The sequence below is a fragment of the Ictidomys tridecemlineatus genome, chromosome 7 (genome assembly GCF_052094955.1).
Source record: "Ictidomys tridecemlineatus isolate mIctTri1 chromosome 7, mIctTri1.hap1, whole genome shotgun sequence".
In the NCBI taxonomy this organism is placed as follows: domain Eukaryota; kingdom Metazoa; phylum Chordata; class Mammalia; order Rodentia; family Sciuridae; genus Ictidomys; species Ictidomys tridecemlineatus.
This window is the reverse complement of record NC_135483.1, coordinates 119,864,389-119,883,640: the sequence shown is the minus strand read 5'-3', so window position 1 is coordinate 119,883,640 and position 19,252 is coordinate 119,864,389. Positions and strand designations below refer to the sequence as shown.

General features: G+C 34.8%; 1 protein-coding gene across 25 annotated transcripts in view; it reads right to left on the bottom strand.

Annotated features, from left to right (window-relative positions):
• The window catches only part of Mbd5 (methyl-CpG binding domain protein 5), a 394,577-nt gene that overhangs the window by 20,123 nt on the left and 355,202 nt on the right, over window positions 1–19,252 (bottom strand). For 21 of the 25 annotated variants that reach the window (XR_005737952.2, XR_005737953.2, XR_005737954.2 and 18 more), the window contains 3 exons: window positions 9,167–10,192; window positions 7,372–7,580; window positions 2,398–3,606 (listed from right to left, as the gene is read on the bottom strand). Coding sequence is in view for 20 of the 25 variants with exons in the window: in XM_078017348.1 (XP_077873474.1) it covers window positions 2,398–3,606; window positions 7,372–7,580; window positions 9,167–10,192 (2,444 nt within the window). In the remaining 5 variants the exon portion in view is untranslated. Of the gene's footprint in view, window positions 1–2,204; window positions 2,297–2,397; window positions 3,607–7,371; window positions 7,581–9,166; window positions 10,193–19,252 lie in introns of all 25 variants that reach the window. The other 4 variants (XM_021719620.3, XM_078017353.1, XM_078017354.1 and 1 more) reach the window with 2 other exon arrangements.

The window sequence follows — 19,252 nt, the reverse complement described above, 5'->3', positions numbered from 1 at the left end:
AGAAGCCTAGTTATTAATGTACAAGGCTTTATTTATCTAACATTGCTGAGCATTAAGGAATTCTATGCAAATAAAATTTCCATCATAATTGATTCACTTGGATAAGAGGGCAAATTAAAAATAATGTTTTACCACAGACCTTTTTTCAAATAGATCATGTTTTGGTATTACACAGAAATAGTTTAATCTTTTCTTGATTAACCAGGGTCACTAATACATCAAGTAAAGGATACCTGGCTTGCAGTTAGACAGGCCTGTTGAAATTTATTTTTTTTCTGGTATTATAAACTAGCACCATTGTGTTCCCTGGGCATCATTAAATAAAGCCTGAGGAAGTCCTTCCTTTGTTTTGTGGACCAAAGGATAAAAAAGAATGTTGTGAAGTAGTGGTTTGCTTTTTTATGTGCAAAAGTGAGATAGATCCTGAAAAGACTAGAGGTTGTTAAAAACGCTGAGTGCCCGAGAGCTTTTAAGGCTGCTATATCTTGCTTTTTAATGATAAATATTTCATGTGCTATCACTAATATTTTATTACATGTTTTCAGTTTTCATCTTAAAATGTGTGCTTTAAATTAGGTTTTCTGAATTACTAAAATGCTTTTAATGTATCTTGATACCAAGGTTTTAATCTGAGAATGCAAAATTGCAATGTTAGTCAATGGGAGGAGGAATATTTGAATTTTCAAAAACAATGTCATGCTCCTCTTAAGAATTTATTGCCTAAAATAAAGAAGAAGAATCTGGATTTCCAGAGTTACTATTTCTTTATAGTGAATAAAAACTAGTTGCTTATTTAGGTGAGGCAAAATAACTTCTTATACTCTTAAAATATGATTTTTTTAAAAAAAGAAATTTGAACATCAGTGAATAACTCATCCTCAGGATTTTAGAACAGATTAATAAAAAAAATGACTTTGGATCATTGTTCAATGTGAAATGTATTAAAAATACATGCCTTTGTTCCATCCAGGGGGGAAAAAAAAGATTTTTAGACAAGGCACTTAGGACAGGAAGGATGTTTTCTGGGAAGGAGGGCCATAATCTCTTTTCTAGTTCAGCTTCTTATAAAATGGCACACGAAGAGGCTTGGTTCATTTGCACAGAAATGGAAAAACAGTTCATTGACTACATCTTGTATTTGTAACAGTTCCATTTATATCATAAAAGTCTATTTTTTGCTGTTTCTAATTATTTCTTAAATAAACTGTCAAAAATATTTGGGTTTATCAACCCAAGGAATGCTTGTCTGGTCTCAGAAAGTACAGAGAATAAAATATTTTGAGAATAGGAGTATGGAATTAATTTTCTTATCAAACCTAGAAACATTATTCCCAGAGTGTATCCTGACAAGTATATATTAGGCATTACAAGTAAGGGTTTAAGGACCTCCTGGTTCTTTGGAGAAAGAATCCTTTATTGTGCTGGCAGAAATGCTTTTGGTTTCCTGCCATTAAACCTAAGTGCCAGTGAAAGTTTGGGCAGAATTAAAATAGCTTCATGTAATATATTCTTTAACAGAATAATATGTACCTGTAAGAGTAATTTTTATTACCTAAGAAGATAAAAAATTATGTTTTTTCATCATATGAGGAGAATGGGTATAATTATTTCCTTCTGGTCAAATATAAATTTTTCTGCTTTAAACATTCCACATATTTCTTGCCTAGTGGGCCAATTTTACCATTTGTAAAAGGGGAAAAGACGAGAAAACTCCTACTAATTTCTTCTAAATTGAATGGTAGTTTCATGGAGAGTTTTCATTTAATTTATGTGATCAGATTGTGTTAAGTAGAACCAGATTGTGAGGTTAAACATTTCCGTATGTTACAAAGGCCCAGAACTTTTCCTGAAAGGAGACACCATTCTGAACTCACACACATTACCTGCTGCTTCTTGCTGCAACTCCACCCAGTTTTTACCCTTGCTGAGTCCTATGTGTCACATGTAAGCACATGCAGGAGACATTGTTCCCTCACCTTCCTGTTGCCTAGTAGGACCCCTACCTCTGCCATATTCAGAGACCCTCCCCCAGTTAACCACATTTTTTTCCCAGTGATTGACACTTGCCTTCCTCCTCTGATTATGGAATAAAGAAATAGGTAAACGCAGGGAAGGAAGGCAGAGTTGACAAAATTCTGGAAATCTCATTCTTGGGCTAGATCCACCATAAGCCTAAGGGGATCTATAAACACTTCACAACTCACCCCTTGTTGATATGACATTTTGGTGACTACAACCATCCCCTCTTCATTTTATGCTCCAGAAGCTTGTGAGACCTCAATGAGTCATGAAGAATCTTAAATTCAAATCCAAAGAATCCAAAGTGATGATAACAAAAAACAATAATTGATATCTGAACAAAGGTTAGTATTTGACAATGGATAAAGATTGGTATACCTTCCCTTCCTCGGGGCTTTGCTGACATGAATTGTGAACGTCGTCTTCTCTTACTAATTTTCCAGGCCAAGAAGTCAGTCCTTTGAATTGGCCCCAGACCAAGTCCCCAACGTTGAACGTCCTTGGTCTATAATGTATCAACTCATTTGAAGAGGGGGAGTCTGGATTCCTTAGGTCATCTTCACTACTGATGCTTTTAGCGTCTGAAGGGCTAGGCACACACCCATTAATGCTTTTGGCATTAAAGTCTCCATTGTAATGGATGTAGTCTTTGACTAGAGAACTTTCTAAACTATTTGAGGAACTCGGAGACTGCTCCTCTAGGACTAGGTCTTGCTTTGCAGTGCTTAGCAGCTCTCCAAATCCCCGACTCTGTCGAGGTCTGTTCCCATTAATGTGCACACATCTTTCCACAGTGTTCTCTAGTCTCTCCTTAAAACTCATCATAGTTCTTTTGTAGTTATTATACCTGAAATTTTCCTCCAAAATTTTATCCCCTTGACAGTTTCTTGGTGGTAACAGTATTGGGTGCTGCTCCCCAGGCAAAAATGGCAGTGTAGAGACATTGTTGGGCCTTTCATGACAAGGACTACTATGGATATGGCCTGGATGATCTAAAAATTCCTCATATTTCCACCTGTTTCTCTCTCCTCTGGGGCTTTGCTCCCCATCCCACTGTTTTTTGGATGTGTGACAACTAGCTGACTTGAAATACTCAAATCCATCTCCTTCATTTGAGTTTTTGCCATGGTCTAGATTCTTGGGCAGCCGAGCCCCTCTTGCATTCCTCAGCCTGCCATCATGATCAACACCTCCCATGTTCCGCCCATGAATGACCGCACTGACAGCACTGGACAGGTTTAGTGGGTCACCAATTGAGGCAGTGAAGGCACTCATGGCACTCAGAGCTGGAATAGGGCTGATCTGAGTGGTACTGTTGACGGCAGTGGTGATGACAACTTGCATTCCTTTGCTGGCTGCATCAACGACTGCTTTGTAAATGGCATCTACAGAAGCATCACCTTGGCCACCCATGACGAGTCCATCCTTCACCTGCTGACCAAGAGCTGGGTCGATCCTCGGTTGCAGCTCACAGGGTGTATCTGGGAAAGGTGGAAGTGTAGTGTTTGGATTCTCAGGAAGTGCCGTAAGCCCCGGCTGAGTGCTTATTCTTTTGTTTAGGAGAGCTGCATCTTCTTGCATTCTTACCTTAAAGAAATGGACAGGAAGCAGTGAGAGGTGGAGAGAGGGGGGAGAGAGAGAGAGAGAGAGAGAGAGAGAGAGAGAGAGAGAGAGAGAGAGAGAGAGAGAGAGAATTTAAAGGCCTTGAGGAGAAAGGCCATAATTTTAAGCTTATCAAAAAGATGAGCAGATCTTGGGCTGGGGTTGTAGCTCAGATGGTATAGTGCCTGCCTAACATTTGTGAGGCACTGGGTTCTATCCTCAGCATCACATGAAAAAGAAGTAAATAAACATGTTGTGCCCATCAACAACTAAAAAATAAATAAAAAAATAAAAAATAAAAAGATAAGCAGATCTAACAAGAAAGGAAATATAATAAACAAGACTCAAAATTAAAAGAAAAAGTCACCCCACATAGAAAAGCTTACATCTTGTTCATGTTTGAGTACTGTTTCTTTGGTTAAAATCATTTAACACATTTTCTTTCTTTTTTAATGTTCTCTAGAAAAATTAAGCTTGAGGTGGTTGACCCTAGATGTTTTCAGATGATGACCCACTTACTTTGTGAGGTTAAAGGTCTTTGCAGCTTGGGTAACAAGTCACAGTTAACTAAACCAAAAGAACCAGATTTTGAAAATTTTAGCTCACTGATTTTTAACTCACTGATGATTCTATTTAACTAAGTGAAATACAATCTATAATAAAATAAAGAAAGTGAGTAGACTCCTTTCTTAATGATAAAATATTTTGATGATATGACACTATATTTTAAAGATTTCAGATGGGCTAATAATGTTAACTCCTCAACCTCATCAAGCTGTTGGCTAAGAGATATCCCCATGCTGACAATGTGACCATGGCTTACTGCAGAAATGATTCTGAATTGGGGAGAGTGAAGGGAGAGAATGTCTATAGAGGAGTACATTAGAATTTTAGAACAGGAAGGACGAGTACAGTTTGACAAAGTCCTCAAGGTTATTTTAATCTCATTAACATCTATCTGAAAATTGCTCCTCCAGACCCTTGATATTTTGGATCTCCCCTACCCTGAAATGATCACTCCCTTTCTGCTTCTATGCCCTTCCTAACTAAACTACAACCTTGGATCCAACAACACATCAACTACTCTCTTGCTATTATCCTCTTGTCTATTACCAGATAAAAATCTCAATCTTGGATCATTTCAACTGCCTCTTTTACTTATATCTACACTGAGGGTGCTGGATACCTTATTGATAGGAATTTATGGCTTTCAACCTCCACTGTGGGCCATTGCTGCCCTTCAATCCTGTGATCTTCTCATTAGATATCATTCTTACTCTCCACAATTATTCAAATCTTCCTCTACTTCTTCAGGCTGGTGGCTATGCCATCTCCTGCATTATTCTTAGTGAATGACCCTACTTAGAGCATGCAGCCCACCAGATAAGAGTTCTCATATTCTCTTATACTTCTGATACTCCCTCCTCTGTGATAGCACACATAGTTTCTCAGCAACTATACCTGTCCTCTGTCTTGTCCTACTTCCCAGGATAAGAGGGGCTCCTCTGTGCTCTGTGGGTAAGCTCTCCATTAAGGCTTTGGATGCTAAGCCCTCTCTCTCAGGTATCTTGTCTCATTTGTTATTCCTTCTCTTCATGCTCAGTCTCTCACTTTTGTGGCTCTCTCCTTTGGCATTTAATCATGTGCATGGCTTCCATATTTTAAAATTGTGTTCTATTTGAAGTTTCCCCATGGAGTATTACCCTATTTCTCTTGTGTTTTGCATAGTTAAGGTTTTGAAAACATAATCTACACTCTTCTTTTTTTTGTTTTTGGTACTAGAGATTGAACTCAGGGGCACTCAACCACTGAGCAACCTCACCAACCCTATTTTGTGTTTTATTTAAACTGAATTGCTTAGCACTTCACCCTTGTTTTGAACCTGTGATCCTCCTGCCTCAGCCGCCCAAGAACCTGGGATTACAGGTGTAGGCCTCTGGGCCTGGCATAATACACACCTAATATTCCATTCACCATTCCATCTATGGCAATCTGGTTCCTGCTCCCATTACTCTAGCAAAACTACATTCTGCCAACTCACTGATTAAGTACTAATAGCTAAGTCTAGTGAATTCTCTTCAGGCTTTATCTTGCTTGCTTTTTTTGGTGACATGGTTGCACACTTCTTCCTCCTTTCTGAATTATTTTATTATACAAGATACATGTGAATATTTTATTATTGTCAAAAGAGATAAAAGCTTTCTACATCACTGTTCTGCACCCCAAACACCTACTCCACTCCTATTCCATTCCTTTTTCAGAAGTAAGCAGTGCTGCAGCACTCCTTGCAGACACTTTATTTATTTTTTGGGGGGTGGGAATTGAACCTAGGACTTCATGCATGCTAAACAAGTACTCTATCACTGAGTCACATCCCCAGCCCTTGCAGACTTTTTAATATGTTAAAATTGTGTAGGTGAATTTGTAAAGGAAACCTAGTTTCTTTCCCCCTTCCTTCCTTCCATTTCCTTTGATTCAAAATGAATGTAATTTTACTGTAGTACTGTTTTGGCAATAGAGCAGTATTGAAGTCTTTAGTCTTACAGATTTTTTCTATATTGGATTGTTTAAGTCTAGTTAATCTTTTAAGTTATTAGGTAGATGGATATATTATAACACATTTAACTATTTTCCTGCTGATGGATACTTAATTCATGTAATGAAAATTCTGGTATGCACCATTTTGTTCACATTTGAAGATTTCTCTTAAATGGAAACATAAAAGTTGAACTTCTGGGCACAGAGATATGTGTATTTAAAAACTTTATATACTGCCAAATTACCCTCCTGCTTTCAAACAGACTAACAAAAGAGTGAAAAAATCAATTCCGTCACACTCTTGTCAGAAATAGATACATCATTTTGGTGGACACAGCATTTTAATTTGTATACCTTTGATTATTATTTTTGTATTTTATTAATAAATATATTTCACTTTCTATGAATTATCTATATGTATTGTTCATTTTTCTAATCAATTATCCTTTTTGTTCTTGATTCATAGGAGTTCCTTCTATATTACAGGTGTCAATAATTTGGTATATATTATATAAATATCTTTCTACCAGTTGGTTGTCTAATTTTGTTCAGAATATCTTTGATATTATCCAGAGATTTAAAAGTTTTATGTAGTCAGCTCTGTTACTTCTTTTTCTTTTGACTTTTTGGTTTTTTGTTTTGCTTACAGAGCCTTCTCTGTCTCTCTCTCTCTCTCTCTCTCTCTCTCTCTCTCTCTCTCACACACACACACACACACACATACACACACACACAAATGTGTGTGTGTGTGTGTATATATATATATATATATATATATTTAAAATCTTATATATTTTCTTCTTATATTTATTTAGTGATACTTCTTCCATCAAACACCTTAATCTATCAGGGATTAATTTACTTCGTAGAAATAAAAGACTATATGGCAGAAGCCCAGGATCAGGGCTGAAAGCTGAGCCTGGAGAAGTGAGGTCAGTGGGTATATTAATAAGGATGAGGGTCCTAATCAAGAGTGCAATGAGAAAGACAAAAGCATTAAGAGAGTAACATTCGGAGTTTCAAAAAAGACTACTACATAAAACAAAATTACCTTTGTACAACAGACTGGCCTATTGAATAATACTCAATTTTGAGAAATAACAGTAAATAGATATAAAAAGGTATAAAATCTACTTTTTTCACTCTTTCCCCCCAAAGTAAATATTTAAACAAACCCAGACATTGGTTTCTACAAAAGTGGAAGGTAAGTACCTGGAAGTTCTGAAACAGACAAGCCATGGGGTTATTGTTAGCTGGGCAAGGAACAGTGGACTGTCCTTGGAAGGCCTGGAGATTCTGGTACCCTTGGAGAAGTTGCTGTTGTTGCTGATTTGGAGGAAACATCTGATTGTTGTTTAACAGCGACTGCAGATGAGTCAGTTGATGGTTATTCAAAGTATTGTTTATTGATGACATATCACCTACAGTTTGAAAAACATAAATACAAGTCAATGTGATCCTTCAGAGATCCTATGCCTGTCTTTGTACCTGAGAATTCCTAAAACAAAACTAGAAGCTGAACTTAATGGGTAATTCATTTATTCATTTCATTTCATTTCTTTTTTTTTTCCTTCTCAAAGTCTTACTAAGTGGTAAGGAAAGGGTAGCTTTATTATTTAGTTTTATCTTGCATAATTAGTTTTTGGATTTTATATCATGCAAAGATTACTTAGAAGTTGCTCTATTCATTAACTAATCCTTATATATTGAGTGTCAATGTTATGTGATTTCTTGGCTCTCTTTTTATAAGAATGTCTATAATTAAAGGTAGAAATTAGTCCTAAAATATTTTAGTAATCATACATACTTGATCAGATAACTTAAATGAGTGGGTCTGATCAGGCCTTGTTTATAAAATTTCATTATTAAGCCATAATCATAAATAAATACCACCAAATAAAATTAGAGATTTAGTTTAGATAAATGCATTTTTGTTTTGGAGTACAAGGTAAGTCACCTAACATTAAAATTGTAAGGAAAACTAACAAAACAAAATAATTCATTATCACAATCTTTAAAATAACTATCATATAATTAATTAGCATTATTTAATAACTAAATTTATATTCAAAATTGTTTTGAAAGTACTGAAATTATTTTGAGGACAATTTCATAGAAATTCCCCTATAACTTGAAATATGTAGATTTGTGATGCTACTTAGATTTTTTAATTACAATGATTTATGCCAGATAAAACTAATTATTATTATTAAAGATGTCCATAATATCTAGAAACATATTTTTTTTTTTAACACACTGAACATGGCCTTGACCACATCACGTGTATTTGCATATGCTTCTGGACTTTATGGACACCATCCCTATGTTTTACATTATAGTCACCTGCATTCAAGAGTTAAATACGCTTAACATCATTTTCTAACTCTTTGAGAGAGGACAATGCATAAGAAAGACTTTGTTTTTAAGCCACAAACGTCTAAAAAGAATAATTCTGAGGAAATCTAGCAACCGCTATAGGGATTGTTCCTTGAACTTGGATAGACTTTAGCTTTCAGTGTTTTTATGCCTTGTTTATATTTTGCTGGACAAGTGTTTAGATTTGTTTATTTAGGGTTCACCTGGAAAACACTTCCTCAAGTTGTTTCCAGTCACCGTGCAGCTGCTCATACTAACCCTGTGATGCCACACCAACTAAAATTGAAATAAAAATTATTTTTAAGATGTACCTGTGCTTTATTATTTGAAAAATAAGATGCTACTTGGCTTAAGAGAATGATGGGTAAGTTAGGTTTAGGTGGCATCAGAATTAGAAGAGAAAGCAGATTAAAATAATATTTAGTATTGCTAGAACAAGGGAAAAGGAAAAAGTCATTCTCATGTTTGTATAACTATGATCATGTGGGGTGTTGTTATATTTAGTTCCTTAAGCTGTGACATAACAAAAACATTTTAAAAAATAGTGTGACAAAATGGAGTTTTTAAAAAGGAGAAAATAGAATTAGAAAAACGTTTCTTTTTAAAAAATTTGTGAAAAAATTTAACTTACCAAGCAGACCTGTCCCCAGTAGAGGGTTAAGTAGCTGTGGCACCACAGAGTTACTGTTGAGTTTAGCTGGACCAGGTGTATTCCCAGCATTATTAGATATATTCAGCAATGTTTCGGCCATTGACACCACTGCTGTCCCACCAAGTGTTGAGACAGTCAGTGCTGCCACTGCTGATGATGTAGTGGTTGTGGTAGTGGTTGCCTGGGAGGAGGTTGCTATGGAAACCTCTGGATGATTAGCGGTGTTGGCCGATGCCGAGTTCAGAACACCTCCCAACAGCTGGGGATTCAAGGCCATTAATCCTGAGGCCCCAGTGACAGCTGGGAGGAACAGGGGGTTAAAAGTAGTGTCACTGCCTGCAAAGCTTGGTAAAGGGTTCCCCAGGGGGCTGGTTAAAAGGGTCTCAGCTCGGCTGTTGTCTGACTGATTGCTTGGCAAATGGTCTGGTGGGGCTGTCATCTGTGTTAATGAGGGTAAAGGGGTATTTTGCTGTTGCAAAAGATCTGAGATGGTCAGATTGAGAGATGGCAGGGGAAGCATGGCAGCTGCTTGGGCTTGGTTCTGAAGCAGAGCAGCTAAGAGCTGAAAGTGAACAGGTTGTAATACCTGCCCATCCATGTCACCGGAGAGAAAAGCTAAAGCAGCGTTTACATTCGGGTTGAGAAAACCTAAAGGGTGGAGGTTGATCTCAGACTTGCCTTCTCCTGCTGAAGGCTGGAGGATATTTAATAGATTCTGGTTTAGGAGATGCTGTTGATTCACTGGCAAAGAGATAGGTAGAGAACTGAGGAGGCTGGGGTTCAAGGGGTGTGGAAGATGGTTGTTTGAAGTGCTGTTGGGTGGAAAATGAAGTGCGTGCTCCTGGCCAACAAAAGGAAAATCACTCCCAATGGGCAGCTGACTCTGCAGTGGGTTTCCAGCTGCGGTGGTGACGATGACGCCATCTTGAAGAACAGATGTTGTCTTTGTGATGGCGGGGTGATTGGTGCCAGCTATGGCTATGGAGGATGATGGGCCTGAACTGCCTAAAATGCAAAAGAAAGAAAGAAACCCTGTTAGTAATTATGGATATTAAGATACATTTCAATTTATTTGTTGCATGGCATCTTCATTGGTTGTAACTAGATTAACTGTATCAGAGATGATTTTATATCTCTTACTGGGAAAAATAAACATGTTAAAAAAGTGTGGCATTTAAAAAAATAACTTGTTGAATATCAAATAGCTTGTTTTTCACAATTAGACAGGGTGAAGATGGGAGAGTCTTTTGTAGTTTATTCAACTGGGGAAATAAAAGTGCAAAGCTTCACTTTTGAAAAATATATTTTTCATTTTTTAAAATTTCCATTTTTATTTGTAAAACTAGTACTTAGTTTTAATGAAAAAAAAAACCCAAACCCTCCACAAATCTAGAATGTATGAAAAGTATAAAGCAGAATATAAAAGCACTTATGGAAACAATGACTATTAATATTTTAGTTATATAGCTTTCAGGATTTTCCCTGCCTGTGTGTGTGTGTGTGTGCGCGCGCGTGTGTGTGTGTGTGTGTGTGCGCGTGTGTGTGTATATATATATATTTAAATAAATTAGTATCATGCTCTAATGCTATAACTTTTTCATTTATCCACATACTATGACCATCTTCCCATGTTAACTCACATAGAGCTACAGAATCATTTTACTAGTGCCATGTATTGATCTATACCCAATTTAATCAACCCACTCATGAATGTTTTGGTTGCTTCCATTTTTTTACTATTATAGGCAAAATTATGATAAACATTTTTATTAATATATCTTTGCCATTTTGTCCTATTATTTTCTAACGATAGATTCTTAAATGTGAAATAGCAAGGACAGAAAGATTTCCATATTTTAAAAGCTTTGAAGACATATTGTTAAGCCCTTCAGTGAAACTGATCAATACATTCAGTTTACATTCCTACAAACAGTGTAGGATAGTGCTCATCTCTCACCAATATTCTATTTTATATTATTTTTAACAACGAATAAGATGATTACTGACCTTGCCATTCTGATAGTATAAAGATACTTTGTTTTTAAAATTCCTTAAATTACATCAGTCTAATTAACATCCAAATAGCATTCTTATTCTTGAAAGTCTTATTCTAAAGATGAAAATTCAGACAATTTCTTAAGATTGTATTAGTGATTTTCAACCCAAGCTACACAATAGAATTATAGACAGAGAATTAAAAAAAACACACCTAAACAATCTAATACCTGTGCTTAAACCCAAATCCACTGAAAAATTCATCTCTTAGGATACAGCCAGGCACCAGTGTTCTTTGAAATCATCCCAAGTGATCAAATGCTCAAGGGTTGGTGGAGTTGGGAAAGAAAAGCCCACGTTCTACTAAAAAGGAACCTACAATCATTTTTTGGTAAAAAGTCTCCCCTAAAAGATGCATTATTAAATGTAATCATATGTTTAACAAATATTTTGTTATTATAAGCATATGCTTTTAATTTTATTTTACAGTAATAAACACGTATATGGTATAATGAACAATACCAGTGTCATTGAAAAACTAAAATAACTGGAACATTTGACCATGTTACCATCGAAGCCAGATCCAAATACACAGAAGTGTTTCCTTAGTTGTAATATTAGTATCCATATAATTTTATATTCTTCATTTTTTTACCCTCTAGAATAACACAATTTTTCTACTTTTTGATGTATTAATTTTGTAATTATACTGTTTGCTGTGTAGTAAATGAACTGACTATATTTATTAAGACATTCTGATAAAGCTTGGCATTTATATTTCAACTTTGCATCATTATATTTAACATGGGGATGAACATCTATGTACATATTCTTTGCTACCACTGGATTTTTTTTCCTTAGAAAATATTCCATAATTGGCATTGTTGTTGTGAGAATCAAAAATAAGTGAAAAGTTTGTAAGGTGTAAAAATCTATATAAATACAAGGAGTTATTCTTCTAATTATTGTTGACAGTGGTAGTCATTAGCAGTGATGACCTTAGTAGTGGTGCTGTGTTTAACAGAAGTAAAAATCAGTATATCTTGAGTGACTTCACAGAGTATCTCCATAACAAGGATTTGCAATTTTCCTAATTTGTCATAATCTACTTTTTTTTAAGCTCTCAGTGTTTTATTTGAAGAATGAGGTTAAAAAAAACCTCCTTGAAAAAGTATAAATATTTATGAAATATTATCATGAAATAATGACTATGTTCACAAAGATTAGGGTAAGAGGACATCCCAAATGCTGAAGTTGGCATATGATATATAATTCTTTAAATATTAATTCATATTTTTTACAAAACAATCAACATCTTAAATATTTCATTGCTTTTTCAATCTTACTGTTATTTCCATGTACAAGTACTGTGCATTATTTGCATTTGGAAACCATCTTTTTAAATGAGCTTGTAAAGTCTTATTTACTAGTAATCACTATCAGTGACAATTTTTCCTACCTGCTAAATAATAATGGCATACTTAAATGCAGAGATCACCATTCCTCTCACCATAGGCAGAGCTCATTTTCAAAATACTGTAGCATACAAATTGCAAGGCTTTGTAGATGAAAGTTTTCCTTAGAGGTTACTATTCTTTATTATCCTTAATTTGCAACAGAAAAGTATCCATATTTATGATTCAAGGAAGGAGTCATTTGGGGATAACATTATTTTAAAATCTCTCCATCTGAATATTCTTGAGGAATTACAACTAAAAAGTATAGTATATTTTTGTCTTATCAACAAGATGGTAGTGGATAACAAGTGTATTAAAGGTAATATATGAATCAAGATGTATTTTTTATTTTCTTTAATTTTCAACAAATCAATTCAACAAATAGTTACACTCTGATGTACAATAGGATAGAATGGTGATACGAATTTTAAAAAACTTGCCATTTCCTCCAGGAACTCAGTTTAGGCAAAGCAATATAGAAAATTTCCTTTTTCCTTCCAAATATATATTGAACATTTTAATAAATTAGGAAATTTGAAAGTGCTTTCCACATATTAGCTAGTGTAACTATAATGCAATATGCTAAGAGCTATAACAGGTGTATAGAACAAGGGACATTATAAACTAAAGATGTCTCAAAACTACATAAGTAATAATATTTGATCAGGGACTTGAGAAATGAAAAGGAGATTAAAAAGGGGTTCTTAGTAGAAGCAGAATAACTTTAAAAAATACAGATAATGTGGATGGAAGGTAATGAAGAGTCAGTCTTGTGTTTCCTCAAAACAAAGAAATATGACTGAGAAGGTATGTGGACTCCCCAAATCCCAGCTCCCTCTGCCCACAGTTAAACTTGTTGCTTTGTGACAACATTGAAGAAATCTGAGGCCATTTTCTAAACCATTCAAGGGAAGAATCATTTCTTATTTTCCTTTTTAATTTCAAGCCTCCACACAATCTCTGACACATGGCTGACATTCAAAATAATATTTGTTGGTTGAATATCTAGTAAGGTCATAAAACCTGCACTCAATTTCTGGAAATTAGATAATTTGATGCTCTGTGTGTAGGTATGTGGAGAAAGTGAAAACTCACTTTATAGTGTGTTGGTCTAATTTCAGGAGATAAGGCACAATGGGAAGGTCATGGGTGGAAGATGACAAATTAGTTCAGAAGGCTCTCAGGTAGTCTGAGTTAAAAATTCCCTTACAGAAGGAGAAGGTGACCCCAATACACTCTGAATTCTCAATTATGAGCAATAATGAATAACTTCAAAAAGGAACAAGAATTTGGATGAATTTTTATAGCTGGAGGGGAAGTTGGAGATTGTTTACTCTTGAACCACTTAATCTTAAATAGACACTATCTGGTGAACTTATTTCATGGTTCTGCATAAAAACCTTATGGTGTGTTGAAGCATATGGGGAAAGTGTTGTGTTAAGACAGTTTTTTTTTTTTTCCATCGAGCCAACATGTTTTGTGCTTAATCTAATGAAAGAAATAGTGGCTAAGAATTTTCTAAAAAGTAAATTATCCATTAAATGTTTAGCAGTTAAATAATCAAAAGGTGGCTGGGATTCTGGAACAGCTTAGTCCTTTAATTAGAAATAATGATTATTTTTCACACCAGTCACCATAAACTGGCACTTTCATTTTCTAAATACTCTAGATATACATGGCAAGGCTTTGTAGATAAGTTTTCCTTAGAAGTTACTATTCTTTATTATCCCTAATTTGCAACAGAGAAAGTATCCATATTTATGATTCAAGGAAGGAGTCTGTTGCTTTTAAATAGTAGGAGAGAAGAGTGGAAAGTCACCCAAATAAACTTAGTTGTTATTGGGGTCACATGCCTAGACCCCCAGTGACTGAGGTGTCTAGTCTGATGAGGAAGCAGTGGTAGTTTGCCCAGTGGGGGTAGATTTCTGAATATAAACAATAATCTACACAGATTTACAGTTTTTATACATATATGTGTATTTGTCTATGTGTGTCTTTACAGAAATAGCATCAGAAGCTTTTAAAGGAATTTTCCTAATATTAATTCTTAAGATGTTTTATTTGCTTTGGTTTTAGACTTGCTCTTCAAAACTAAGGCAACATGTGCCTCTTTAAATTTATTTCTTCTTCCTGCATTAACATTCATTGAGAAAGTCATTATTTATACTGTGCTAAACTGTTATATGGCTTTCTCTTAAATACTGTTACACATGACTTTGTATGTGTGCAAAAAAAGGGCATGAAGTTCATACCAAGCAGATCAATATAGTATCTAAGAAATGTTATTATACTAGTTTGATCTATATATCTTCAACTTAGAATACATATTGGTTGATGCCCAAATGCTGATTTTTATATTTACCCATAACCCAGGAATGTAAGAACTGAGTCATATACAAAGTATTCTTTCACACTTGACCTTTATCATTTGCTCTAGTAAGTGTACTTTACACTTACCAATGGTCAATGGTAGTCATTAATAGAAATAAGTGCTTCTAATGGGTATATCTCTGTATTAAGCACTTGTCTGGCACACTATACCCTGGGTTCAATCCCCAGCAATGTAAAAATAAGACAATTGAAAACAAGAAAATAAATGCTCTAGAGATAACAGAACTTAGGATGGTGTATGGTCTAATAAATGTTTTTCAATCTCATTGAAATGGGGATCTATATATTTAAAGGACTGATTTTGAATAATAATAAATCAGAAGGTAACTTAAGAGAAGTCTAGATCTTCCAATAAGACATGATTAATATTCTCATGTCTTAGTAACAGAGCATGGTAATATGCATTTATAAAAACAAATCAACCTCCATCTTTGTGCTTTGGACTCTACTATAAATCCCTAATATTCCTTCTTTCCAATAGAAAGGAAGACTTAGTGACTAGTAGCTGGTCCTAAAACTAAAGCACATAGAAGGTAGGGAAGACAGAAGGGAGCAATGGCAATGTTTGAGGAGACACTGTCCTCCCACAATAGGACCAGCTGCTGGGGTCGGGAAGGGAAGATGGGATCCAGCTTAAATCTGGGGAATGACCTCCCCGTAGTTATGACGACGTGGAGGAGGTCAGTCTTGTGGTAATAATGAAGTTACAAAAAGAAAAAAAAAATCCTGTGACTGATCATGTTGTTTACTTTGCTAACATAGAATAACTCTGAAAACTGCTGAAAGTAATTTAAATATGCTTGAATTTTTTTTCAGATTACTCAAATAATGAAGTTTTTGTTTTAAAAAAACCCCAAATGCCTCTTTAATCCCATTTTTCTTAGTATGTATTATGAAGTCATAAGAATTGAGAGAAGAGGTTAAATCCCTAGCTTGGTGGGATTTCTGTTTCCTGACTATGCATGAATAATAGTTGAAATATTTCATGAATGGCAGCTGGACATATTACCTTATTTTGTTTAAGGAGTGGAGAATGCTGTTTCTAACATGGCCATCTTTGTATCCTTCTATGATATCCCATTTTATCTGCAGTGCTACAACAGTGCCTACCACATCCTAGGTGCTCAGTAAATGATAAATTATCTCACAAATATTCTAAAACAGTTTTGAGACATAGTAGTGGGATGCAAAATTAGTTTAGTATGCCCCAACTAGTATTTTTTGATAAGTGAAATAAAAAATAAAATAGAGAGAACATTGCATAGTTACTTTGTGGAAACTGTTTCTGATAGTTTAAATAGATGATATGTCAGGGGTTGCTAAAATCATTTCAGTATGTCTTGACTGTCACAGAAAAAGAATGTGATAGAATGGGACTGAAAGTATCAAAGTACATCATAAGTAAAAAGTATTTTTTCATGAAAATTTTGTTATGCATTAAATATGTATGTTTAGTGGACTATAATACATGTTAATTTCTTATTGTGAGAAAAAGTTGAAAAACACTGTTTTGGGACCAGGCCTCTCAATCTTTGGGGAATGAAGTTGTGCTCCAGGAAGCATCTGAAAGGGGTCCCTGGGGGTTCGTCCAACAGAGGAGTCCTGCTCTATGTCTGATGAATATTCTCTCTTGTACCTGTGCCCCTGCGTCTTGAATAGATACTGAGCTTCCCTGGGCTAGTTCCAACACCAGAGATACCTCAGAGATTCCTCCAGACTTCTATCTAGTTCCACTCCTAGTTAATAAAAGGGTAAGTTTTTACTTTGAATTTGCAATAAGTATAGTAATTAAAAAAAGATAATCCTTCCTCTACTCTTTAGTTGGCTGGCAATAATATTTAAGTTCCTAGAAAGTAAGAACTTCATGATTTGAATTATTTAGTACAACATGCATGTGGAAATGAAATCCATTTTGATGATGCAATAGGGTATTTTTGAGCATTATTTATGAGTCAAATTTGTGTAGCGCTGACATTACTCTCTAGAATGTAGGCATTTTTAAAAATTACTTAAATGTTTTTGGGCTATTGGATTGTAGGAAATAACAGGTTAGGTATTACCTAGAGAACTTAAAGCCTTCTATTGGCTTTATATGTGAGCATAATGTATGGTAGTGGAATAAAATTCTCCCAATTTGCACACTGGGGCAATTTATTTCTTGAAAGGTACAAAATAGATAACTGAATCAACAAACATATCACACCACTCTGAGTTCTATTATCACCATTGATTACATAGACTCAATGTCTAAAGTCAAACATATTTTAACTTTTTCTTTGTACACAAGGAAACATTTAACCTGGAACATGTAAACAAAACAAATGGTTTAACTCTGATATTAGGAAACCTTCTTAAACAGCAAGACATTGCCTGTAGTAAAAATATCTTACAGCAAAGAAGAAATGGCTCATTTTGCAAAAATTTAACTAAAAGAATAGACATAGGTTTTTATCACACATCCCAGAATTTAATACAGTTTTGTTGTCTGGTTAAGTAACAAGAGCACAGAGCAAATTTTAACCTATAAGCCTTGTGCCTCAGAAGAATAAAATCTAGTTATTCAAAAATTTGGTGGAAATACTTTCAATAGTGACTATTGTTATTAATCTAGTTAACCACCTTCTATGAGCCTCTGCCTCTTTCTTCAGTCTACATTAGTCTGTATGAGACTAGATGATTATTTCCACACAAACTTCCCATACTTTGAGAAGGCTAACATATAGTATAATTTGCCCTTGGACATTTCATCCCTTAAAATTTCTGTACTTGTAGGCTCATCTAGACAATGTAGGTAGGTGATGACAACTTCCCTTATTTTCTCTACTGGCATGTTCTGAGAATAAATAAACACAAGAACAGAAAAATTAAACACATTACTTTGTAGTCTTTTACCCAAAGCATTTTTTTTTTGGTGGTCTCAACTATTTCATTGTCTTATACCTACCATTTCAATGGCTGTCCTGAGTTTCAAATGTATTTTGTGCTGAAAGAAAACACTTGCTTTTGCAGAGTTTAAAAATATACACACATATTTATATAAATACTCACGAATATACTCATTGATAGGTTTATTTATATTCTTATTAGTCAATGTATATATTTAAGAGTTAAGGCAAATGTTTTAATTATTTCCTCATTTGTCATAAATCCATACTCTGTCCCCTCATGATTATATTTTCATGTGCTGAAAAGAGTTGATTAAATGTTTTCATTAAGGAAAATAGGATATAAAAGCATTTTAAATGAAAAGGTTATATTTAATGACTTTATTATATTGGAAGGAGGAAGATTGTTATTAAGAAAGAATGTTACTAGAATAATCTAAATCTTTCTTCTTTGAAAATTGTGAAACATCACAGGGTCATGGGAGGGACTCATTGCTGTATGGATGCTGACTGGGCCAAGTCCCCTACAGAGGCCAGGGTTCCCCGAATAGGTGTTTTAGTGACGTGGTTAGCAGGTGTGCTGTAGCCAGAAGCCCCAGGAAGCATGGGCCTTTTGAAGTCTGCCAGTCAAGGGCACTTGATTTTGGTTCCCTCCATATATCAAAACACCACAGGACATGAGCTGGAACTACTGAAGTACTGAAATTTGTCTCTCTTTAAAAACTGAAAGTTGTTTGAAATGTTTACCGCTGAAGGATTTTGAGCATATGCCTGTGTTCAGCAGTTTGTTTGGACTGTGATTTAGGAACTTTGGGGTTTGGCTGCCACATTCACCAGAGCATTAGAATTTGGGGCATGTCACCAAATATCCTCCTGTTAGTTCTACATCTGTTACATGAAAGTATTAAGCTTGACTTGCAATTTTATATTCAAAAAACTAATAGGAACCTATACACATTACAATCCAGAGTATTGAGCAGCTTTAGTGAAAAGCCATTCTGAAAACACCAAATAGAATTAATAAAGCCCCTAAGTTTTAGAAATGATTTCTAAATATTTCATATCTTTATCTGATTTTGTCACAATTTTTGCTCCTAATTCCTCTGTTTGAATTGTATGTTTTAAATGTAAATAATACAGAATTCATATATAGACCTAAGACTCAATATTTGGAGTTTTAACAATAGAAAAATCATTTAAAAAAGAAGTTTTGAAAATAAGTTATCAATCAAATTAAGCATTTTCAGAGAAAGTAATTTCTTGTTTCAATGTCTTAATGTGATGTTTCTGAATTGCTGCTTAGGATAGTGAATAAAGGCACTGAATGGAGCAGGTCA